Source organism: Dasypus novemcinctus, chromosome 4 (assembly GCF_030445035.2).
Source record: "Dasypus novemcinctus isolate mDasNov1 chromosome 4, mDasNov1.1.hap2, whole genome shotgun sequence".
In the NCBI taxonomy this organism is placed as follows: Eukaryota; Metazoa; Chordata; class Mammalia; order Cingulata; family Dasypodidae; genus Dasypus; species Dasypus novemcinctus.
This window is the reverse complement of record NC_080676.1, coordinates 166300760-166325259: the sequence shown is the minus strand read 5'-3', so window position 1 is coordinate 166325259 and position 24500 is coordinate 166300760. Positions and strand designations below refer to the sequence as shown.

Below are 24500 nucleotides of genomic sequence, written 5' to 3'. Positions count from 1 at the left end.
GGCCCCAGGTCACGGCAGGGTCTCATGGAGAGGCGTGGGCAGGTGTCGGGGCTGCAGGTACAGGATCAAGGTGGGCAGGGGCAGCGAGATTTCCAGCCCCAGGAGGCTCTGAGGAGACGGTCAGCAGCAGGACCGCGGGGCCGAGGCGGGGCTGCAGCAGGCCGGGCGGGGGCACGGGGGCCGGCAGAGGAGGGACACGCAGGAGGCCGGGCGGCAGCAGCTGGGCTGGCAGGAGCAGGCGGGGGCCCTACAGGGGGAGGCGGGCACGCGGCAGGCGGGTCTGCACACGGGGCGGCAGAGCAGGGACACGCAGGGCGGGGGTCTGCAGCAGGTTGGGGGGCAGGGGGAGGGCACGCAGCAGAGGGGCTTGCAGCAGAGGGACTTAGAGCAGATGGGACTGCAGCAAACGAGCTTGGAGCAGACAGGCACACAGCAGGGTGTGCAGGGGTAGGATGTGCAGCAGGCAGGCTGGCAGCTAGACTGCTGGCAGCATGAAGTGTCCTGGCAGGGGGACACCCCACAGCACACTGGCACAGAGCAGATGGGCTTGCAGCACACAGGCACGCAGCAGGACGTGCAGGGGGAGGATGTGCAGCAAGTGGGCTGGCAGCTAGATTGCTGGCAGCATGAAGAGTCCTGGCAAGGGGCAGGCTCACAGCAGAGGGGCTTGAAGCAGACAGGCATGCAGCAGGCCTGCTGGCAGGGGGAGGGTGTGCAGCAGGCAGGCTGGCAGCTAGACTGCTGGCAGCAGGAGGGAGCACAGGGGCTGGTGCAGACTGCTTGGCAGAGTGTGGACCCACAGCTCACAGGGGTGCAGGCGAGTGTCAGGCAGGGGGCTGGGGTGCAGCAGGTGGGGGTACAGCAGGTGGGGGCGCAGCAGGTGGGGGCGCAGCAGGGGGCCTCGCAGCAGCTCTCTGGGCAGTCGTCCCCCTGCCAGGAGCAGTCGGTACAAGAATTCCTGGACCCGGGCAGGCAGAGGCGGCTGCTGGAGCTCAGGTCGCTGGAGCACAGGGACATGGTGTGGGGGTGGAGGAGGGGGAGCTGGGAAGAGGCTGCGTGTGCTGAGTGTGAGCTGAGTGTGTGCTGAGTGTGTACTGAGTGTGAGCTGAGTGTGAGCTGAGTGTGTGCTGAGTGTGAGCTGAGTGTGAGCTGAGTGTGTGCTGAGTGTGAGGTCCCCTGAGCTCTGGCCTTTTATACTGTCCTGGCCCGTGTTGTCCCACAGGAGGCCCCGAGCCCTTCCTTGTTGGTGTTTACCTGGAGAGCGCCCAGGTGCCAGCTCAGGTGCGTCCAGGAGGTGATGCTCACTCGTGACTGCGGGTGTGGCCTTGCTGACCCTCGCTGACCTGTGTGGGCTCCAGGGCACGGCACTGAGCAGGTGTGTGTAGGCGCAAGTGGGGTGTGTGTGGGGCTGGGCTGGCTGCAGAGAATCCAGCACCCCAGGCCAGGCTGCCTCGGCTCCCAGAGGCGGGGGACCCGTGCACAGCTGCTGGGCTCTGGGGGTGTCTGGGCTGCGTGAAATGAGGGTGCCAGGGGGGGACCCGTGCCTGCCAGGGTTTGTGGTGAGGCATCCGCCAGATGTGAGTGCAGGTGGCAGAAGCATCAGGGGGCAGCCAGTGCCGCCTTCCTCACGGGGGGTGGGGGTCCCTGCTCTGCGGAGCACCCCTGTCTCAGTCCTGACCCTGTACTGTGGGCCAAATCGCTGCACCTGGCCCCGACCTTGGGGACTTTAGTCCCAAGAAGTAAGTGGTCACCACGCAGCAGGCCTGCCTTCTGCAGTACCGGGCAGCACGTGCCGAGGTCGTGAAGGAGTACAGGAGGTGGCCTGAGCCTGCCTGGCCCAGCTGCTGTGGTCAGCGTGGAAGGCCCAGCGGCAGTGCAGGTGCCCAGTTGGAGGGGCCTGGGGTTGGGGTGCTGCCAGGAGAAGGCAGAGGCTGCAATCCCCTTCCTTCCTTGGCCAACGCTTATCCCTACCGTGTTCTCAGCACTGGCTCTCCACTCCAGGGAAGTTACGAAACGCGGACAGGCTGCAGGTTTCTAGGAGTTCAACGACCAGCTCAGTTTCCTTTCCTTTTATTTTCAGTACTAAAAGTATGATAGCTGTGAGCCAGCTCTGTCACCTCCCATCCCCCTGCAGGTAGAGGAACCAAGTCTCTAGACTGGAAGCACATTAAAATTTAATAAAAAGGGGAAATGGCAAAGACAAATGAGTTCATATGGCTAAGAGTCTTCAAAAAAGAGTCAGGAGGTCATCAGAGGGGTTGCGCTTAGGCACTCCTCAGGAGGACCCCAGAAACAGCCAAAGTAGATACAACCCCAGGTACTGGTTCTCCTGAGGGCTACAGAGACCCACAGGTTCTATGGTTGTGGAGGATGGCTCTGGAGTTCAGGGCCTTGTCAGTGACCCTACTTTGGAATTTGTGTCCCTGAGTGTGTTGGAGTTGGACTCAGATGTGACCTTTCTACACATGCCTCTTCTGTCACCTTTACTGAACCTTTGTTTGTTGTTGGGGTGGGTGTGTATGCTCAGGAGACTTGAATCTCTGGACTGTCCATGTACCAGCTGGGCCCTGAGCCTCAGCAGAGTTGCAACACCTACTCTCTGGTTCATTGGTCTTACCCAGGTCAGCTAACATCGAGGTGAAGATGGTCAACCACCACAGCAGGGAACCGAGAGTGGCTACAACTGCACGGAGAAGAATTGCATCCATCAAACATGTGGGATCTAAGCCCCCTCTTGATATAGAGGAGGAGAGGACATCACCATCCCAGGGTCCACAGGATGGAGGAATAGAATATGGATTAGAGTGGACTTACTGATATTCTACTCTGGAACTATTGTGACTAGTAATAGAAGAAATTGTAACATTGAGGTGTGGAGAAGCCAGGGGGAGTTGAGGTACCACTTGGAGTTGGTGAATTTGAATTGAAGCAATGACTGCCCAGGCCACCGAGCCTCCAGGGACCAAGATCCAGAACACAAGAAGGAAGATGAGGGCCTCATAATTGTAGGTTAGACCCTCAAGGTTTTGGCCAAATTCTCATGCTACCCTAGAGAGTTTTGAAAATCACAAGAAGAAAGCCTCTGAGCAGCCAAGCAGATTGTTTGCACATCCTAAAGAGACACAATTTAGTGTTCAGACCAGCTCAGGAGCAGTGGTTTTAGAGTGGGAGCCTGGAGAGGTAAATCCCATTGGATAGGAGCAGGGCTAGACCAGACCTTACACCAACTGCCTCCTCAGCCTCAAGCCAGCCCAGCCCCTGATTGGTTTAAAGCTCTCAACCCACTCAAGCCCTCTACCAGTTGATAGTGTGCAGAGCTCTGGGAGAAGGCAAAGTCATCCAGAGCCTAGAGAAGTTTCACACATTCATTGTGAGTCAGAATTCTGTATGTATGGATTCAGTCAAGATTACAGTCACCCAAGAAATGGACCCAAGAGACAAAATGGACAATAGAAAGAGACCCAGGGATGCCACAACTATTCCTATTATCCAACATAGATGAAAATAACTATTCATTAGAATCAACAAAATAGATGTAAAGATGGAGAATTTTATCAGAAAACTGAAATCTACAGATAAAAATGAAACAGACAAATTCTGGAACTGTGCATATGAATAGATAGATGGGTTTAGTAGTAGACTGAACAAACAGAACATTAATGAACTGGAAGTTAAGGAACATCTACATTGAATTTGGAGAGCAAAAATAAAGGTATTGAAAAGTAATCAGTAAACATGGTAGATGTTGTAGGGCTGATATTTTTGTTATTTCAGTTCCTGGTCGGAAAAGGGAAAATGGGGGAATGGTGATAAAAGAGTGACAGAGTTTTCCAGAACTAAGGATACACCTAAGTTTCAGATTCAATATGCTAGAAACCTTAAAAAACTAGTGTGAAGCTTCACCTATGTATATCATAATGAAACAAGGACTCTTTCTTGAAAGCAGTCATGTTAAAAAAAAACGGAAACCATTAATTACAAGAAGTAGCTATACTTGATTTCCCAATGGAGACAACAAAAGCAGGAAGATAATGGCACGACATTTCTAAGGTGCTAAAAGAAAATAACTACCAACCAGGAATTTTATCCAAACAGAAATTCCTTCAAAAATAGTGTGGGCAGGGGAGGACGTTGTCAGACCAACAAAAACTGAGCCCATCCAACACCAGCAGATTCCCTCTAAAGCAAATATTAAAGGGTTTTATTCAGACAGGATGACAGCTTCACAGAAATGCTGGAAAGAATGAGGAGGACATAAACGGGGTTGTAAGTGTGCAAATATAAGTGAAAATGTACTAATATCTACATCCTATTGCCCTGATATATATTATGTTTGTAACAATGTTTTGTCAGATCTAAATTTTAAGTGAAAATAGCATAAATGACACTATTCACTATAAGAAGTGGTAGCAGTAAATGTTGTCAATGTGTCCTAAGTTCACAGTATTGCTTTGGAAGTGGTAAAATAATTAGTGTATTTTAGATTCTAATAAGTCAAGAAGGCATGTTGTGATCTCAAGTGTAACCACTGAAGGAAGAGTAAAACAACCTACAACTAATAATTAGCAGAAGAGGTAAAATGAATAAGATGCATAAGAAAAATACCTGATTAAACCAAAGAAGAAAAGAAAGAATAAATTTTAAAAGGAACACAAAACAAATTGGGATAAACAGAAAACCTTATAGTCAGAGGGTAGCTATAAACCCAACCATTCATAAATTAAAAAAAAATACAAACTAGTAATTATTCTAATTAAGAAAGCAAAGATTATTAGCCTGGGTCATAAATAGAACACCCTATGTGGATAGATCCTAAATGAAAACACACGGGACTGTTGAAAGTAAAATGATGGAAAAAGATACACTGTGTAAACACTAAAAAAAAAAGACCAAAACTCAAGTGGCTGTGTATTATCAGATAAATTTAAAGCAAGAAGCATTTTTAGAGATGAAGATGAACATTTCTAATGGTAAAAGGGTCCCCCCACTGGGAAGATACTATGATTCCACATTTTTCTGTCTATGTGTAAGTTAAAAATGACTGAACTGAAAGGAGAGATGTAGAAAACTAAAGTAGTTCAAGATGTTACTCTTTCTTTCTCTATTGATAGAAACAGAGAGAAAAACCAGAAAGGATTTAGAAGACCAACTTGCAGTTCGAATCTATGAGCTACGTCTATCCTTAGGCCTGTGGCACTCAGTTTTTTGTTTTTTTTTTATTTTTTTATCCCCCCCCCTACACAACTTTTTGCATGTTCTCTGTGTCCATTTCACTGTATGTTCTTCTGAGTCTGTATTTATTTTTTTTCCCCTCTCCCCTTGCGGCTTGCTTGCTGTCTGCTCTCTTTGTCCCTTCTGTGTCCTTGCTTGTCTCCCTTCTTTTGTTGCGTCACCTTTGCTGAGTTAGCTCTCTGCATCACCTGTGTGCCGGGCAGTGCTCCATGAGGTCTGCAGGCCGGGCGGTGCTCCACAGCGTGCGGGCGATCCTGCCTTCACAAGGAGGCCCTGGGACACGAACCGAGGGCCTCCCATATGGTAGACGGGAGCTCATCTGATTGAGCCACAGCCGCTTCCCCACTCAGTTTTAATTACTGTAGCTTTGTCCTAAGTGATGACAATGTCACATGTGAATTTTCCATTTTTGTTCTTCTCTTTTCCAGATTGTTTTGGTTATTTGAGGTCCCTTACAATTCCACATGAATCTTAGGACCATTTGTCCATTGCTACAAGAAAATCTTAGGATTTTGTAGGGGATTGCATTGACTCTGTAGATGGCTTTAGAGTGTTTTGCACCTTCACAATATTTATTCTTCCAACTCATAGGCGTGGGTGGGCTCTCCATTTATTTGTATCTTCTTTCAATTTATTCAGCAGTGTTTTGTAGTTTTCAGTGCAAAACTTTTCATTTCCTCATTTACATTTACTTCTAGCTATTTTATTCTTTTGGACACTATTGTAAATGGAATTATCTTCACATTGCTACAGATTGTCTATTACTAGTGTACAGAAATACAGCTGATTTTTGCATGGTGATCTTGAATCCTGATGTGTGTGTGTCCACGTTGGTTGTTTTATTTCCTCTTCCTGCCCACTTTCTCTGTCTAGAACTTGGGGTCCAGCGTGGAGCAGCAGCGGTGAAGAGGCCCTCTTGACTAGCCCCTGCCTGGCGTGACCTTCAGCCGTCCTTCAACCTTAAGAGTGTTGTTCACTGGGGGTGTTTCAGAAATGCCTTTCAGCACGTTGGGGAAGGTCTTTCTATGCCCAGATGGTTGAATGTTTTTATCATGAAAGGGTGTGGGAGGGGAGCGGCCATAGCTCAGGGGTTGAGCATCTGCTTCCCATGTACGAGGTCACAGGTTCAGTGCCAGGTACCTGCTATAAAGAAGTAAATTTATATATTAGAAAAGGGTGTTGGATTTGGTTAAATGTTTTCTCTGCCTCGATTGAGATGATCATGTGGTTTTCTGAGGTTCATTCTGTTGATGGGGTGCATGACGTTGATTGATCTCTGTAGGTTGGAGCCGCCTTGTACCCCTCAGAGTAATCCACTAGATCATGGTGCAGGAGCCTCTGCAGGTGCTGCAGGATGCAGTGCTGGGATTCTCTGAGCACATTTCCTCTATATTCGTAAAGGAAGTTGGTCTGTCTTCTTCTTTCCTTGATGTCTGTCTGGCTTTGGTCACAGGGAAATGCTGGCCTCATAGAATGAACTAGAAATGTAGAAGAGAAAGGGTTCCCACCTCTTATATTTTTAGAGGAGTTTGAGGGTCTTGGTGGACAGTCTTCTTTAGACGTTTGGTAGAATACAGCAGCACCGCCATCCCTCCTGGGCCTTCTTTGTTTTTGTTTTTGTCTTTATTTTTTAATGTTACATTCAAAACATATGAGGTTCCCATATACCCCCCACCCCCCTCACCCCACTCCTCCCCCCATAACAACAATCTCCTCCATCATCATGAGACATTCATTGCACTTGGTGAATACATCTCTGAGCACCACTGCACCTCATGGTCAATAATCCACACCATAGCCCACACTCTCCCACAGTCCACCCAGGGGGCCATGGGAGGACAAACAATGTCCAGTAACTGTCCCCGCAGCACCACCCAGGACAACTCCAACCCCCCAAAACGCCCCTACATCACATCTCTTCCTCCCACTCCCTACCCCCAGCAGCCACCATGGCCACTTTCTCCACACCAATGCCACATTTTCTTTGATTACTACCCACAATAGTTCATGAACAGAATATCAGTAAATTCACTCTAATCCATACTTTATTCCTCCATCCTGTGGACCCTAGAATGGCCATGTCCACTCCACATCTATATCAAGAGGGGGCTTAGATTCCACATGGATGCTGGATGCAATCCTCCTGCTTGCAGTTGTAGGTACTTTTGGCTCCCTGGTGTGGTGGTTGACCTTCACCTCCATGTTAGCCGAGTGGGGTAAGTCCAATAAGCCAGAGTGTAGGAACTGCAAGTCTGTTGAGCCCAGGACTATGACATGCTCAGTCCAGAGATTCAGGTCCCCTGCGTATACATTAAACCCCAGCACCAACTACAGTTCGGGTAAAAGTAACTGGAGAGGCTTGTGAACAAAGATCACATCTGAGTTCAGCTCCATCACACAGAAACACAAACTCCAAAGTAGGGCCCACTGGCATGGCACTGAACTCTGTCTGCCATGACCGTAGAACCTGTGGGTCTCTGTAGCCCTCAGAAGAACCAATACCTGGGGTTGCATTCTACCTTATATCTGTCTCTGGGATCTGCTCAGCTGTGCATAAGAGTGACCCCTCTGATAACCTCCCGGCACTTTTTGGAGACTCATAGCCATATAAACTCATTTGTCCTTTCTATTTCCTCATCTTTTATTCAGGTTAAAAAGCAGTTTTAACTCCTGCTATTATATGTAGACTGTGATATTCTGCTGGTTCGAGTTGACCCTTTTATTCAAGGTCATTTTCTAGTTACATCATCAGCTGGTACTTGGTAGTAATCCCTTAGCACCAGGGAGGCTCATCCCCAGGAGTCATGTCCCATGCTGGGAGGAAGGCAACACATTTACATGCTGAGTTTGGCTTTGAGGCTGGCCACATTTGAGCAACACGGAGGCTCTCAGGAGGTATTTCTTAGGCACCCTGCAGCTCTAGGCCTTGTTCTTATTTCAGGTGCACAGGTCCACAAGCATAGTCATTAGTATCAAGGGCTCATTGTTGGACCTTCCTTCTTTTTTGGTCTTTGCCATTGCACTTGGGGGATTGTTGCTGTTCCTTTAGGGACTGTGATAGAGCTCCCCTGGCTAGGAACTCAGCACTCCCTCAGTTGTTTTTAATTGTAACCACTATGAAAATATCCAAACATTTTTATGTACCCTGGATATATACCCTGTAGAACTCCCTGCCAACCATGTGTCCCCTGTCAATAGCATCCCACACCAGTATTCCTCCCCTGCCATTGTTGAACCACTCTGTGATCCAAAACTTCTTAAAAAATGAAGCCCAATATATTGTCAGGTTCCTTTAATAATGAAATGGAATATAGTGATGAGTTTAAAGGTTACATGTAGAATACATATTAATTTAGAAAAATTAAGGTAAAAATAAATTGGGGTGTTAAAAAATTAAGAAATGCAAAAGCTTTGTTTTTGATGTTTTGCCTTCCATCACTGCAAAAGTGTTGCCCTGTATGCAAATGGCAAGGCAACTTCTTCCGTCTTTTCATTAGTGTCTACATCCTTTTCTTTTTTTCCCCTAATTATTAAGCATATCTTCACAGAAGTTTTAGATCATAGGAATTCATATATACAATATACAGTACTCCCACATATACAACATAAAACCCTTTTCTCTTCCACAGCAATAATCTTTTTACATGTTCATACTATATTTACTGAAACCGATGTACAGATATTGAGACAATAGCTTTCAAACAAGGTAACATTTGGGTTTACATTGTGGTTTATATTTTAGACTATACAATTTTCTAAAGTTTTAGTTACCTTATGTTCTACATTATGATTTACATTTTAGCCTATGACTGCTACTTGTCACAGGTCTGTTCAGATGTCCTCCCCCGTGTGGAGCGCTGTCCACAGGAAGCTCTTTAGGGCCCCTTGACCAGGGAATTCCCTGGGGCTGGTCAGAGGCTCCCCCTGCCTGCCACAGAAAAGATTCCAGGCCCCAGGAGGAGAGCAGGTGCAGCACACACCACATGCTTGTACGAGATGTGGGGGCTTGAGCCACACTGACCCGCTGGGGTAGTTGAAGACCCTAAATTTCCTTTTCCTGGACAGAAGCAGCCATCCCCGGGGCCCTGGGCCGCCGTGCTGGCCATTTTCTGCTCAGAATCCTTGGGCTCGTCCTCCTTGAGTGTGTCCTGGACACAGCCTGATTTCGGGGACCCCCTCAGGGCACCTCCCCCAGGCAGGCCCCTCTTCCTGCCCTTGAAGCAGGTCCCCTTGGCCGCATGTGCACGGCGGTGGGGCGTCCTGCCAACTCCACGGCCCAGGACCTGGGTCCCTGGGGAGCTACCCAGTCCACCCGTGTGGGAATGACCAGACAGGGGGCCTTGGTGTGAACGACCACGTGACTCTGGTGGATGCAGCACAGAGGAGTTTATTGCAGGGGGGCCCAGCGCACAGTGTGGGGACATCAGAGGAGCAGACGCGGCTCGGGGACAGGAGCGGCACACCTGGTCAGGTGGTGGACGCTGTGTGGGGCCTGAGGAGGTGGCCCCTGGGAGCCTCCTGTCCCTGAGCCTCCCTGTTCGGTCCACACGGGCTGACGGCCTGGAGGGTGCAGGTGGCCTAGGGGGTCACTGCCCACCCCGCGGGTGGACGCAGGACAGGAGTTGGTGGGGAGTCAGTGCTGGGAGACAGCGGTGAGCTGGATCCCAGAGCAGGACCCCAGAGGGCACCAGGTGGCCCCAGGGCACCGCAGGGACTCATGGAGGGGCGTGGGCAGGTGTCGGGGCTGCAGGTAGAGGATCAAGGTGGGCAGGGGCAGCGAGACTTCAAGCCCCAGGAAGCCCTGAGGAGACGGTCAGCAGCAGGACCGCGGGACTGAGGCAGGGCCGCAGCAGGCCGGGCGGGGGCACGGGGGCCGGCAGAGGAGGGACATGCAGGAGGCCGGGCGGCAGCAGCTGGGCTGGCAGGAGCAGGCGGGGGCCCCGCAGGGGGAGGCGGGCACGCGGCAGGCGGGTCTGCACACGGGGTGGCAGAGCAGGTACATGCAGGACGGGGGTCTGCAGCAGGGCGGGGGGCAGGGCGTGGGCACGCAGCAGTGGGGCCTGCAGCAGACAGGCTTGGAGCAGATGGGCTTGGAGAAGATGGGCACACAGCAGGATGTGCAGCAAGCAGGCTGGCAGCTAGACTGCTGGCAACACAAAGTGTCCTGGCAGGGGGACACCCCACAGGAGACTGGCACAGAGCAGATGGGCTTGCAGCAGACAGGCATGCAGCAGGCCTGCTGGCAGGGGGAGGGTGTGCGGCAGAGGGGCCTGCAGCCAACGGGCTTGGAGCAGACGGGCACAGAGCAGGATGTGCAGGGGGAGGATGTGCAGCAAGTGGGCTGGCAGCTAGACTGCTGGCAGCATGCAGTGGCTGAGCAGGGGGTGGACACGCAGCAGACAGGCTTGCAGCAGACAGGCACACAGCAGCCCTGCTGGCACGAGAAGGATGTGCAGCAGGCAGGCTGGCAGCTAGACTTCTGGCAGCAGGGCACACAGGGGCTGGTGCAGACTGGTTGGCAGGGGCTGGACCCACAGTTCACAGGGGTGTCAAGTAGGGTCAGGCAGGGGGCTGGGGTGCAGCAGGTGGACAGACAGCAGGTGGACAGGCAGCAGGTGGGGGTGCAGCAGGTGGACGGGCAGCAGGTGGGGGTGCAGCAGGTGGACGGGCAGCAGGTGGGGGTGCAGCAGGTGGATGGGTAGCAGGTGGGGGTGCAGCAGGTGGACGGGCAGCAGGTGGGGGCGCAGCAGGGCGGCGGGCAGCAGCTCTCTGGGCAGTCGTTCCCCTGCCAGGAGGGGCCGGTGCAGGTGCTGGGCAGGCAGATGCTGCCGGAGCTCAGGTCGCTGGAGCAGAGGGACCCGGTGGACGCAGCCATGGTGGAGGTGGGGGAGCGCTGGGAGGAGGCGTGAGCGTGCGGTGGGTGTGAGGGTGTGAGTGTGAGTGTGAGCTGCTCCCAGGGCTTTTATACCCGCCCTGGCTTGTGTTGTCCCCGCAGCAGGGTCAGCAAGCCTCCCTTCCTTGTTGATGTTAGAACTGGCTGCTGCAGAGCCCTCATTAGAGCTGGTTTATTTTCCACAACTAGTTTTATGCTCATGAACCTGTGGGCACGTTGTAGGACTCTGTTGTTTTGTGTTTTATTTGGTCCCTGAAAAACTGTGGAGAATATTTGAGCCACGGTTTTGCTGAATTGTGGTTTGGAAGGCAAGCACCTTTCCAAAGGGATGTATTCTCTTCCATCTAGCGTCATTTGGACATCTTTAAATATTCTTACTTAACAGGATTTTAAAATTAAATATTTAGTAAAGCTCACACTCCTAATAAAATACAGCCAGTAGAGAGGAGTAGGTAATAAAGCAAAGCCTTCCTCCCCTCATGTCAGCTGTGTCCAGAGCTGAGCCCAGTGAGCTGAGCTTCAGGTGTCAAAGTCGATTAAGTCAACGAGCCAAAAGGAAAGTAACAGTCAGCCTTTCACGGACCCATGACCCAGGCAAGACGCTCACCTGGAGGAAGCACCAGCCCTGCTGCTCCGCCGCCCCCCATGGAAAGGCACCACCCGCTGAGGGGGTGGATTGGCTCACATTTGGGAACCATCTCATTGCTGGCGGGACCCTCAACAAAAGGCCCAGCTCTTTTATGGACTTTGGGACCATGGGGGGTTAAGAGTGGAAAGAACAGGGCACTGAGTCAGCGTGGAGAAGAGGGTCTCTGAGGCCTCCCCTCGGCAGGGGTGCCTGAAGGCCTCGGCTTTGAGTCCCCAACAGAAAGGCCTGTGGGTGGAGGTGCTTGTGCTGGGGACGCAGGTACCCCAGGGGCGTGGTCAGCTAGGGAGCTGGTACCCACAGGGGCGTGGTCAGCTGGGGAGCAGGTACCCACAGGGGCGTGGTCAGCTAGGGAGCTGGTACCCACAGGGGCGTGGTCAGCTGGGGAGCAGGTACCCACAGGGGCGTGGTCAGCTAGGGAGCAGGTACACATGGGGCGGGTCAGCTAGGGAGCAGGTACACATGGGGCGGGTCAGCTAGGGAGCAGGTACCCACAGGGGCGTGGTCAGCTAGGGAGCAGGTACCCACAGGGGCGTGGTCAGCTAGGGAGCAGGTACCCACAGGGGCGTGGTCAGCTAGGGAGCAGGTACACATGGGGGCTTGTTCAGGAATGCAGGTGGACGTAGGGGTGTGATCATGTAGGGAGGCTGAGTTGGTGACTGCTGTGACCTGCAGAGCCCGCACTGTGCTGCCACACACCTGTCCCTGTAGGGGGGCAGCGTTCCTGTGAGCCCCCCAGGTAAAGCCTTGTCATTGCCTATGGTTGGGTCCCAGAGATCAATCATAGCGTTTGGTCAGGAGCTGGGCAGGGGAAGCCGTGCCTCTTGCAGGAGTTTCAATGGCCAGTGGATCAGGTCCCGTCTTTTTTGTTTTAACTTCCTCCAGTTCTTCTTTCATTCTCCCAGAATCTACTCTTATATTTCATGCCATACTCTGGATTTTCATCATTTTCATTTTGCCATGGTTGAACATTAAGTGCTTTTTCATATATGATAGTGAGCTTTACATTTTAAGATTCCTAATATATTTGGGAAGTGTGTCAGTTTTATCCTCAACCCTGCATGATAGTTTGGCTAGGTATACAATTCTGTTTTTAAGGAATTCTTTCCTTGTAGTTGTGAAGACATGACTGCATTTCCCTGTGGTGTCCAGTGTTGCAAATGAGAGTCTAGCGCTGGCCACTTGTCATTTCTTTATAATTTCTCTGTTTTGTTTCTAGGTGTGGATCTTATTTTGCTTTCTATGGCTGGAACTCACTGGGACTTTCAATATGCAGGCTCATTAGGAAATGTATTTGTAGTTTCTTATAAATGATTTCACCACTCCTAATCTTTCATTTTGTAACACTTAGGTGTCAGATCTTTTGGAACTACTCCTCATATTAGTTTTTCTTTCATTATCCTTATGTTTATGCCTTGTTCTGTTTTCCAGGAGACTTTCTTGATTTATGTTTCAAACCACATTTCGTTCTTTAGTCCTTTCTATTCTATTTGGCCTTCACATCGATTTAGTTAGTGCTACAACCATATTTTTCATTTTCAAACATTACTATCTGATTACTTCTTTTTCATAACAGCTTGATTTTGTCTTGTGATAAGAACTAAATGTTTTCTTCACTATTTCTGATGATGTTCACTTGAGTTTTTAAGTTTCCCAGCATTCTTTTTTTTTTTTTTTTTAAATAAAGTGTATTTATTTGTGGTAGGAGCTTACAGATACCAGGCCCTAAAGCATAAGTTACATCCCTCACCAAAGTCTGTTTCCACGTGTTGGAGCAAGGTGGCTGCTGACGTCTGTGATGGTTCAGGCTTCCTGTGTTCCTATCTTTCCAGACTTCTTTTCTGTGGGCTCAGGTTTGCTTTCTTCCTGAGACTTGCTTCTGTTTTCCTATATGAGTTTACTTCCTGGGGCTCCAGCTTAAGGCTTCACTATCAAACTCCAATAACAAAAACTCTCAACTCTGCCCTTTGCCATGCCTTTTACTTTCTTTAAAAAAAATTTTTTTATTTAGCTTTTTACACACTTTTTAAAAATTAAAGTTAATAAATCACAAAGAACGTTACATTAAGAAACATAAGAGTTTCCCATATAACCCACTCCTCACTCCCAACCCCATCATTTTTATAAATTGTATTTTTTTGAAGATATACATATCACAGAAAATGTTACATTAAAAAACATAAGCGGTTCTCGTATACCTCCCACCCCCCACCCCACTCCTGCCATGCCAGCAACTTCCTCCATCATTGTGGCACACTCATTGCCCTTGGTGAACACATTCTGGAGCACTGCTGCACCACGTGGATAATACTTTACCCTGTAGCTCACACTCTCCCCCAGCACATTCAGTGGGTTATGGCAGGATATATAATGTCCTGCATCTGTTCCTGCAATATCATTTAGGACAACTCCAAGTCCCCAAAATGCCCCCACATCACATCTCTTCTTCCTTTTCCCTGCCCTCAGCAACTACCGTGGCCACTTTCTCCACCTCAATGCTACAATTTCTAATATTGTTAGTCCTAATAGTTTTATAGTAGAGTATCAGTAAGTTCGCTCTAGTCCATATTTTATTCCTCCATCCTGTGGGCCCTGGAATGGTGATGTCCACTTCTCCTCTGTAACAAGAGGGGGCTTAGATCCCACATGGATGATGGATGTGATTCTCCTGCTTGCAGTTGCAGACTCTCCTGGTTCCCTGGTGTGGTGGTTGACCATCCTCATCTCCCTGTTAGCTGACCTGAGTAAGTCCAATGAACCAGAGAGTAGGAGTTGCAACTCTGCTGAGGCTCAGGGCCCAGCTGGCACATGCACAGTTGAGGGATTCAAGTCTCCTGAGCGTACACCCACCCCAGCGCCAAGCACAGTTCAGTAAAAGCGACAGAAGAGGCCTGTGTGGAATGTGGTTTCTGAGGTTCATTCTGCTGATGGGGTGCATGACGTTGATTGATGTCTGTAGGTTGAGCTGCCCTGCACCCTCAGGTAAACCCTCTTGGTTGTCTGTACAAGCTCTGCATGTGCTGCAGCACCCAGTGCTGGGATTGTCTGAGCAGGTTTCCTCCATGTCCATAAGGGAGGCTGGTCTGCAGGCTCCTTTCCCTGACGTCTGTCTGGCTTTGGTATCAGGGAGATTCTGGCCTCACAGAATGAACTAGAAGGGTTCCCTTCTCCTCTACATTTTAGAGGAGTTTGAGGGTCTTGATGGCCAGTCTTCTTTAGATGTTTGGTAGGATTCAGCAGCACAGCCCTCTCTCCTGGCATTCTGTGTTGTTTTGATGACTGCTTCTTCCTGCTGCTTGTCACAGGTCTGTTCAGATGTCCTCTCCCGTGTGGAGCGCTGTCCACAGGAAGCTCTTTAGGGCCCCTTGACCAGGGAATTCCCTGGGGCTGTCAGAGGCTCCCCCTGCCTGGCACAGAGAAGATTCCAGGCCCAGGAGGAGAGGAGGTGCAGCACACACCACATGCTTGTACGAGATGTGGGGGCTTGAGCCACACTGACCCACTGGGGTGGTGGGAAGCCCCTAAAATTCAGTTCCTGGACAGAAGCAGCCATCCCCGGGGTCCTGGGCCGCCGTGCTGACCATTTCCTGTGCAGAGTCCACGGACTCATCCTCCTTGAGTGTGTCCTGGACACAGCCTGATTCCGGGGACCCCCTCGGGGCACCTCCCCCAGGCAGGCCCCTCTTCCTGCCCTTGAAGCAGGTCCATTGGCCACATGTGCAGGGCGGGGGGGCGTCCTGCCAACTCCATGGCCCAGGACCTGGGCCCCCTAGGGAGCTACCCAGCCCCCCCATGTGGGAATGACCAGGAAGGGGTCCTTGCTGTGAACAACCACGTGACTCTGGTGGATGCAGCACAAGAGGAGTTTATTGCAGGGGGGCCCAGCGCACAGTGTGGGGACATCAGAGGAGCAGACGCGGCTGGGGGACAGGAGCGGCACACCTGGCCCAGGTGGTGGATGCTGTGTGGGGCCTGAGGAGGTGGCCCCTGGGAACCTCCTGTCCCTGGGCCTCCCTGTTCAGTCCATATGGGGAGGACGGCCTGGAGGATGCAGGGGGCCTAGGGGTCACTGCCCACCCCGCGGGTGGACGCAGGATACGAATGGGGAGGAGTCAGTGCTGGGAGACAGCGGTGAGTTGGATCCCAGAGCAGGACCCCAGAGGGCGCCGGGTGGGCCCCCGGGCACCGCAGGGGCTCATGGAGGGGCGTGGGCAGGTGTCGGGGCTGCAGGTAGAGGATCAAGGTGGGAAGGGGCAGCGAGACTTCAAGCCCCAGGAGGCCCTGGGAAGACGGTCAGCAGCAGGAGCGCGGGGCCGAGGCGGGACCGCAGCAGGCCGGGCGGGGGCACGGGGGCTGGCAGAGGAGGGACACGCAGGAGGCCGGGCGGCAGCAGCTGGGCTGGCAGGAGCAGGCGGGTGCCCTGCAGGGGGAGGCGGGCACGCGGCAGGCGGGTCTGCACACGGGGCGGCAGAGCAGGGACACGCAGGACGGGGGGCAGGGGGAGGGCACGCAGCAGAGGGGCTTGCAGCAGAGGGACTTAGAGCAGGCAGGACTGCAGCAAACGAGCTTGGAGCAGAGGGGCACACAGCAGGGTGTGCAGGGGGAGGATGTGCAGCAGGCAGGCTGGCAGCTAGACTGCTGGCAGCACGAAGTGTCCTGGCAGGGGGACACCCCACAGCACACTGGCACAGAGCAGATGGGCTTGCAGCACACAGGCACGCAGCAGGACATGCAGGGTGAGGATGTGCAGCAAGTGGGCTGGCAGCTAGACTGCTGGCAGCACAAAGTGTCCTGGCAAGGGGCAGGCTCACTGCAGAGGGGCTTGCAGCAGACAGGCATGCAGCAGGCCTGCAGGCAGGGGGAGGGTGTGCAGCAGGCAGGCTGGCAGCTAGACTGCTGGCAGCAGGAGGGAGCACAGGGGCTGGTGCGGACTGCTTGGCAGAGTGTGGACCCACAGCTCACAGGGGTGCAGGCGAGGGTCAGGCAGGGGGCGGGGGTACAGCAGGTGGGGGCGCAGCAGGTGGATGGGCAGCAGGTGGGGACGCAGCAGGTGGATGGGCAGCAGGTGGGGGTGCAGCAGGTGGGGGCGCAGCAGGTGGATGGGCAACAGGTGGGGGCGCAGCAGGGGGCCTCACAGCAGCTCTCTGGGCAGTCGTCCCCCTGCCAGGAGCAGTCGGTACAAGAATGCCTAGACCCGGGCAGGCAGAGGCGGCTGCTGGAGCTCAGGTCGCTGGAGCACAGGGACATGGTGTGGAGGTGGAGGAGGCGGAAGAGGCTGCGTGTGCTGAGTGTGAGCTGAGTGTGAGCTGAGTGTGAGGTCCCCTGAGCTCTGGCCTTTTATCCCGTCCTGGCCCGTGTTGTCCCACAGGAGGCCCCGAGCCCTTCCTTGTTGATGTTTACCTGGAGAGCGCCCAGGTGCCAGCTCAGGTGCGTCCAGGAGGTGATGCTCACTCGTGACTGCGGGTGTGGCCTTGCTGACCCTCGCTGACCTGTGTGGGCTCCAGGGCACGGCATTGAGCAGGGGTGTGAGTAGGCGCAAGTGGGTGTCGGGGTGTGGGGGGGGGCTGGGCTGGCTGCAGAGAAACCAGCCCCCCAGGCCAGCCTGCCTCGGTCCCCAGAGGCGGGGGGCCCTGTGCAGGGCTGCTGGGCTCTGGGGGTGTCAGCTGCGGGGAATGAAGGTGCCAGGGGGGGACCCACACCTGCCATGGTTTGTGTGGCTCTGTGACGAGCGGCTCCCCAGCCCTGGGTGCGGTGAGGCGTCCCCAGATGTGAGTGCAGGTGGCAGAAGCATCAGGGGGCAGCCAGTGCCGCCTTCCTCATGGACAGCTGAAGACGCGCTTTTCTAATTTAAACTGTGTCCCCTCACCAGAGCAGTATGCCAATTCTAAATTTGTATGTACCTAATTCATATGAGTTTTAAAAAATGACAGTATTAAAAGGAGAACTGGAGAAAGCTAAAATCCCAGCTGTAGGTGATGCTCCATCTCTATTGATAGAAAAAGGATACAACAATCAGTCAGGATTTAGCCGATACAAACACGAGTAATCCACTTCACATCACTGCAGGTTATGTACATAAAGCCCTGCACCCAGCAAATGTAAAATACACCTTATTTGTATATGCACTCCATAATTTGACAAAATTGACCATATGTCGGTCCTTAAAGAAAATTTGAACCAAGTTCCAAAAACTGAAATATATAAAATATGTTCTTCGACAATACTGGAGTTAAGGTAGACATCATGAGCATTTAGAAAACTAGAAAATCACATTGTGTTTGAAATTAAACAATATACTTCTGAATAACACATAGGTCAAAAATAAAAAATCAGATATTACAACATGTCTTAATTAAAAGACATTGAATATATGATATTAAATTTGTTGGAAGAAGCTGTGTTTAGCAGGAAATATAAATCATTTTGTGCATGTGTTAGAAAACAATAAGTGCGGATCTAAGATTAATGACCTAAATACCCACTCATGAAGTTAGAAGAAGGATAAACATTAAATCCTATGAAAGTAAGAGGAAGATAAAAATAAAGATGAGACAGATTTATTGACTCTAACATAATGGTTGTATGATATGCCATTACTTATGCCATTACTTATGCATCACTAAAAAAGAAAAAAAAACTTGACCACTTAGATTTATAAGATACTAGTCATTGTGTGATATCAAATTTGGGGGATTTTAAGATATTAAAAAGGGTGCATCTTAGATTTGGTTGAAACGTGAACAAAATCTGCTTATGTAATTCAGCATAGCAATTGAGTAGATGAGAAATATCCTTACAATCTCTGCAAGTTCTGAAAGAGCATTTGATAAAATTCAATAACTATTCTTCACTTAAAAACTCTCAATAATATAGGAATAGCAATAAGTTTATTTTAGTCCATTGTTCCTTCCCCAGTCTTGAGGATTTGGGGGTGGTGATGCCCGCTGTGTCTGACTGAGAGGGGCTTAGACCCCGTGGAGCTGAGGGTGGAACTGTCACGCTTGCGGTTGTGGATAATCTGCTTTTTGGGATGCACTTTGTCCATCATCATCCTTCTGTTAGTCATCCTGGGTGAATCTGATGAACTGGAGAGCAGTGTTGGCTGCAACTCTACTGAGATTCAGGGCTCAACTGGCCTATGAACAGACCAAAGATTTAAGTCTCTGGGAAATATAATTAACTCTGATAATTATATGGTTTCTAACTCTGATACACTGGGGAGCATGTATCCCAAAGCAAGGTCCACTGACAAGGAGCCGAATTCCTGAGATTGTCTGCTCCGCTTATAGTGTCTAGATGTCTTCTCTATTTTTCTATAAAAATACATTTTAAAAAAGACCAAAAATATATAAGAATAAGTGACTATTTCCTTTAAAAAAGGAAATTAGGTATATTTCAAGCCCAAATGCTGGTATCATATTTCTTGTGGGAACACAAGAGTTTGCCCCAATAATACCAGAAGTATGACAAGCATGCTCAGAATCAGTAGTGATTTAATATTTATATTTAATATGTCTCTCAAGTTTCTAGGCAATCCAAGTAAGTAAGGGAAATAAATGAGAGGTGTAAAAGTGAGAAGGAGGAGGTAACTATTTTGCTATTCACTATGACAGATGCCCAATTGTATGTCTGGAATCTCACAAGATGACCTGAAGAGCTGTTCTGAATGAGACTTCCTAAGTTGGCTTGGTGCAAAGTCAAGTTCCGAGCATATCCCAACCACAAGTCAGCAGACATAACTGAAAGAAGACTCCTCTTATAATGCACCAAAAAAGATGACCAAGCACATAATCTCTCTGAAGGAAACTAACATGCCCCTGAGGGAAGCAAATGTAGATTTGAATCATTGGAAAGGCCAAAGAATTCTGTTGACTAGAAAGATCCAACATCATAAAGATGTCAATTTCTCTAAATAAATCTAAAGTATGAGTTTATCATAATTTCTGTAAAATATTGATGCCTGCCTTCCTTCCTTCCTTCCTTCCTTCCTTCCTTCCTTCCTTCCTTCCTTCCTTCCTTCCTTCCTTCCTTCCTTCCTTCCTTCCTTCCTTCCTTCCTTCCTTCCTTCCTCCCTCCCTCCCTCCCTCCCTTCCTTGGCTTTTTTTGGTTGTACTAGATGAGCTCAGCCTAAAGTTTAAGTGGAAAAATAAGCAAGAATAGTCAAGAAAATTCTGAACAAGATAAACTTGTATGAGTAGGTCACCCCAAGATCACCAATGTTAAAACTGTAATAATGAAAATATTGGGGTACTGATGTGTGAATGGATCAGTGGAACAGATTAAAACAGCTGAAATAGATTCAGGTTTACAATGAATTATAATACAATAAAGAAGGCTTTTCAGGTGAGTAGGGGAAAGGTGAATTATTTCCTAAATGGTAAATATCTGGAAGAATTAAGATGAAACCCTACTCCACACCTTGCCCCTAAACAAACAGAAGAGCCTTGATAGACTAGAGGTTTTAAAGGTTAACTGTATAAAAACTAAAATCCTCAAAGTACTAAAAATGGGAATTTGAAAAAAAAAATCTCCAAGCTTGGCATCATCTTAGCTGTCTGGCTGCTGTAGCAAGTACCACGAGCTTAAAACCACAGGGGCTGAAGGTCATACAGCTGTGGAGGTCAGCAGCCGGAAGCCTGTGGGTGCTGGCAGGGCCAGGCTCTGCAGTCTGTGAGGCTCATTCGTAGCATAACTCAGTGCCTGCCCCCATCACACAGCCCTCACCTTTCTGTCTGCTCGTGTCCAAGGCTTATTATAGGAATACTGGTCATACAAGATTGGGGCCCTGCACAATCCACTGTGGCCTCATCTTGTCTAACAACCTCTTCTAAGATCCTATCTCCAAATAGGGTCACGTTCGGGTATTCAGGGGTTAGGATTTGAACATACCTTTTTGGGGAGCAAAATTCAGTCCACAACAGTGCACCCTCTGGCCCCAAAATTTATATCCTTCCAATGTGCAAAATACATTCACTCCATCCTAACATCCACAGAGCCTTAAGCAATCCTGCATCAACTCTAAGTTCAGAATCTATCTACACGAGTTATGGGTATGGCCCATTCAGGGGGAAATTCTTCTCCATCTATGGACCTGGGAAACCTAGGGAATAAGTTATCTGCTTCCTAAATTCAATGCTGGGATGGGCATTGGATTGACATTTCCAATTCAAGAGGGAGAGATTGGAGGGAAGACAGGGGCGACTGGTCTAAAGCAAATCTGCAACCCAGCAGGACAAATTCCTTGAGATTGCAAGGCTGGAGAGAAAACGTCTGTCCCCGGGGACCACGTGAGCGCAGCTCCACCCTCTCTGAAGCTGTGGCACCAACCATGACCTCTTGGCCCAAGAAGGTCCCTTCCATCTGACCTTCTCACCCCTGGCTCCGGGGTCCCATCTCCTCCCCTGTCTGCCCAGGATGGCAGTGTTTCTGCTGCTAGAAAATTCTCTGAGTCACCAGTCACTCCCTAATCTCAGACTTCTGGCCTCCAGAGAGGTCAGAGAATAAATTTCCAGGGTTTGAGGCCACCTGGTTGTGGTATTTTGTTAGAGTAACCCTAGGAAACTAATACAAATTTTAGTGCTAGGGAGTGGGGAGCTGCTGTTACAAATGCCTAAAAAAGTGGAAGTGGCTTTGGAATTGGGTAACAGGTGGAGCCTGAAAGAATGTTGAGACACTTGATAGAAAAAGCATAATTGCTTTGAAGAGACTGTTGGCAGAAATGCAGAAGTGAAAGGCAATTCTGATGAAGTGTCAGGTGGGAGTGAGAGAAATGTTATTCAATGCTAAAGAAAAGGTGATCCTTGTTATAAAATGGGATAGAAAAGTGGTTATAAAGTGAAATTATGGTCTACCATTGGGTCGGAAGTAGAACTTCTAAGTGATGAGTTTGAATATTTAGCTGAGTTGCCAAACAAGGAGTGGAAGGTGTGACTTGGTTTCTCCTTACTGCTTGTAGTAAAATGTGAGAGGAAAGAAATTGAAGAAGGAACTGTAAGCACAAAGGAACCAGCCCTAGATGAGTTAGAAATCCTCAGCCTATCCAGGTAGCATGCTCTGGAAACTGGCCAGAGTGTGGCTGGACAAACTTTTTCTACAGAGACTTGGGCTGTGATGCATGCATCCAATCAACCATCTCAGCAGGAATCAGGAGTAGATTTGGGGTATCCAGGAAAGATCTATGGAGGAACCTTTTGTCTGAGGGCTTGGAATCATGAATTGTATGGGAGTCTGACAGGACTTTCAAGAACTTTGTTGCCACCAGAAACACTGCCAACCTGGGTGAAAAGGAGAGATGTGGAGGCTGGAGAGGCAAGGCCACCCGCTTGGGCCACCAGGTGTGCTCAGAGAGGAGAGTCCAGAGGACAGGGCACCAAGCCGCAGAGGTTAGCCCCAGGCCCTGGAGCCTAACGGAATTGGCCTTCGGGGTTGTGAACTTACATCAGGCCAGTGGCCCTTTCATCCCTTCTGTCTTCTCTCTTCAGAGTGAACTGTCTACACCTGCCCACCACTGTGTTTTGGAAGTGGGTAGTTTGTTTTCTAGGTGTTGCCTCAGGTTGGGTCATTCTCAGAGCCTCACTCACACCTGATTTGGAAGATGGTATTTGGGAGTTTTTGTGTGGATTATCATTAGGTGCGATCCTGGACTTAGAGTTGGTGCTTGAATGGGTAAGATTTGGGGGGCTGTTGGGGTAGGGAGCATGCATTTTGCACGTGGGAAGAACGGGGACTTTAGGAGGCGAGAGGGTGGATGCTGTGGTTTGAATTTTGTCACCCAAAAGGCCATCCAGGCCCTAGTCCAGACTCTGTGCATGTGGCCTTTGTGGAAACGGGGCTTCGCCTATGTCGTCAGTGTTAAGTGGGGTCGCGTTAGGTTGAGGGGCTCTCTCCTCATACGGCTGTGGTCCTTACAAGAAGAGGAGAGCGTGGCCGGGCCCCACGGGGAACGCAGCCATGTGCGCAGACGCGGCGGCTGAGAGAGTGCCACAAGCCAGGAAGTCCACAGCTTGCTGGCAGCCACCGGAAGCCGGCAGGGAAGGGACGGGCTCTTCCCTGGAGCCTTTGGGGTGCAGCCCTGCTGACCACTCAGTTTTGGATGTCCAGCCTCTGGACAGAGACAGATGCATTTCTTGGTTGAGTCTCTTGGTCTGTGGCACTTTGTCAGGGCAGCCCCGGGAGACTCGGACACAAGCTCGGTGGCCTGGGCATGTCCTCGATGCCTGGGCTCGGGCTCCTCTGGCACAAGGCGGCAGCAGCCCTGGCCCCCACGGGGATGGCGGAGGCCCCTGAAGGGGCGTGGGCCCCTCTGGGCAAGGCACCGGGTGCCCTGCTGGCTGCAGCCCACATGGGCGAGCATCCCAGGGTGCCCCTATGGACGGTGCTTCCAGCCGGGACTGACAGCCGAGGCGCAGGCCCACCCCCCACCCCCACCTCCCCCTCCCGCCTGCTCCTGTGGGGACCCCGGAGGGGCGGCCTGCCGAGGCCACCACAGGCAGGAGACCTACGAGCTGGGCCACGTCACCCGGCAACAAAACCTCCCCAAGCCGGCCGGGAAGCGGCTCCCTGGGAAGGGCGGGCTTGGTGACGCCCCGTGGGACGGCAGAAGCCGGGGAGGGGGGAGCCCAGAGCACAGAGCTGCGGCCCCCACCCCATGCACCCCTCACTCACCAGGCCCTCCTCCCAGCGCGCCCCGCACCCCCACCGTGGCTGCGTCCACCGCGCCCCTCTGCTCCAGCGACCTGAGCTCCGGCAGCGTCTGCCTGCCCAGCGCCTGCACCGGCCCCTCCTGGCAGGGGGACGACTGCCCAGAGAGCTGCTGCCCACCCCCCTGCTGCGCCCCCACCTGCTGCCCGTCCACCTGCTGCCCCTCAGCCCCCTGCCTGACCCTCGCCTGCACCCCTGTGAGCTGTGGGTCCAGCCCCTGCCAAACAGTCTGCACCAGCCCCTGTGCTCCCTCCTGCTGCCAGCAGTCTAGCTGCCAGCCTGCCTGCTGCACACCCTCCCCCTGCCAGCAGGCCTGCTGCATGCCTGTCTGCTGCAAGTCGATCTGCTCTGTGCCAGTCAGCTATGAGGTGTCCCCCTGCCAGGGCACTCCATGCTGCCAGTATTCTAGCTGCCAGCCTGCCTGCTGCACGTCATCCCCCTGCACACCCTGCTGTGTGCCCGTCTGCCCCAACCCGTCTGCTGCAGGCCCCACTGCCGCGTGCCCACCTCCTGCCCCCCGCCCTGCTGCAGACCCCCGTCCTGCGTGTCCCTCCTCTGCTGGCCCCCGTGCCCCCGCCCGGCCTGCTACGTCCCCGCCTCGGCCCCGCGGTCCCGCTGCTGAGCGGGCACAGCCCCCAGGGCAGCCGGGCCCCAGGCCCCCACGGCCGCGCCCCTCGCGGCCACCTCTCGGCCCCGCCCTGACCGTGTGGACGGCTGAGGCCCTGAGGTCGGGCAGCGCCACCGCCCATGTCCTGACGTGACCTTTGCCCCGGCTCCCAGGCACCCCGCCCAGCCTCACAACTTCCGGCCCCTGCCCCAGCCTCGCCCACACCTGCTGGTCACCTGTCACCTTCCTTCCTGTTCCCCGGGCTCCTGCGCTCGGCCTCGGTTTCCCACCTGCCTGCCCTCGCTGGGCAGCCCCAATGAACTCCCCTGAATTGCCTGTTCACGCTCCTTCCTCAGACTGTGGCGGGTTCTGTGGTCTAGCTGGACGGCGGTCCCTGCGGGCACGGCTGTGTCCACACGGGG

At 51.7% G+C, this 24500-nt stretch overlaps 3 protein-coding genes and 1 pseudogene across 3 annotated transcripts; 1 reads left to right on the top strand and 3 right to left on the bottom strand.

Moving 5' to 3' along the window:
- Window positions 1–120: 120 nt before the first annotated feature.
- LOC101433943 (keratin-associated protein 10-12-like) lies at window positions 121–1017 on the bottom strand. Its single transcript, XM_023591515.1, has 2 exons — window positions 308–1017; window positions 121–247 (listed from the first exon to the last, which is right to left on the bottom strand). Exons 1-2 carry the CDS (start codon window positions 1015–1017, stop codon window positions 121–123), a joined length of 837 nt encoding a protein of 278 aa, XP_023447283.1.
- A 9028-nt stretch (window positions 1018–10045) lies between these two features.
- LOC131278319 (keratin-associated protein 10-8-like) lies at window positions 10046–11107 on the bottom strand. The gene is made up of 4 exons (XM_058296339.1): window positions 10974–11107; window positions 10560–10838; window positions 10345–10487; window positions 10046–10257 (listed from the first exon to the last, which is right to left on the bottom strand). The coding sequence occupies exons 1-4, from the start codon at window positions 11105–11107 to the stop codon at window positions 10046–10048; spliced, it is 768 nt and encodes a 255-aa protein (XP_058152322.1).
- Window positions 11108–16064: 4957 nt separating this feature from the next.
- Window positions 16065–17018, bottom strand: LOC101433078 (keratin-associated protein 10-12). The gene is made up of 3 exons (XM_058296337.1): window positions 16772–17018; window positions 16361–16702; window positions 16065–16261 (listed from the first exon to the last, which is right to left on the bottom strand). The coding sequence occupies exons 1-3, from the start codon at window positions 17016–17018 to the stop codon at window positions 16065–16067; spliced, it is 786 nt and encodes a 261-aa protein (XP_058152320.1).
- Window positions 17017–24093, top strand: LOC105747049 (keratin-associated protein 10-8-like; annotated as a pseudogene).
- Window positions 24094–24500: the final 407 nt, after the last annotated feature.

What these genes read in the sequence shown, in the direction of transcription:
- LOC131278319 (XM_058296339.1), bottom strand. Translation starts at nt 11,107, where the DNA reads ATGGCTGCGTCCACCGGGTCCCTCTGCTCCAGCGACCTGAGCTCCGGC. An exon ending in TGCCCGCCGCCCTGCTGCGC is followed by an intron (nt 10,839 to 10,973) that starts CCCCACCTGCTG and finishes CACCTGCTGCCT; the next exon opens with GTCCACCTGCTGTCTGTCCA. An exon ending in GCCTGCTTGCTGCACATCCT is followed by an intron (nt 10,258 to 10,344) that starts GCTGTGTGCCCA and finishes CCTGCCCCCCGC; the next exon opens with CCTGCTGCAGACCCCCGTCC.
- LOC101433078 (XM_058296337.1), bottom strand. Translation starts at nt 17,018, where the DNA reads ATGTCCCTGTGCTCCAGCGACCTGAGCTCCAGCAGCCGCCTCTGCCTG. An exon ending in CTGCTGCGCCCCCACCTGCT is followed by an intron (nt 16,703 to 16,771) that starts GTACCCCCGCCC and finishes TCTGCCAAGCAG; the next exon opens with TCCGCACCAGCCCCTGTGCT. An exon ending in ATCCTCCCCCTGCACACCCT is followed by an intron (nt 16,262 to 16,360) that starts GCTGTGTGCCCC and finishes CCCCCTGCCCCC; the next exon opens with CGTCCTGCGTGTCCCTGCTC.
- LOC101433943 (XM_023591515.1), bottom strand. Translation starts at nt 1,017, where the DNA reads ATGTCCCTGTGCTCCAGCGACCTGAGCTCCAGCAGCCGCCTCTGCCTG. An exon ending in TGCAGACCCCCGCCCTGCGT is followed by an intron (nt 248 to 307) that starts GTCCCTGCTCTG and finishes CTCCCCCTGTAG; the next exon opens with GGCCCCCGCCTGCTCCTGCC.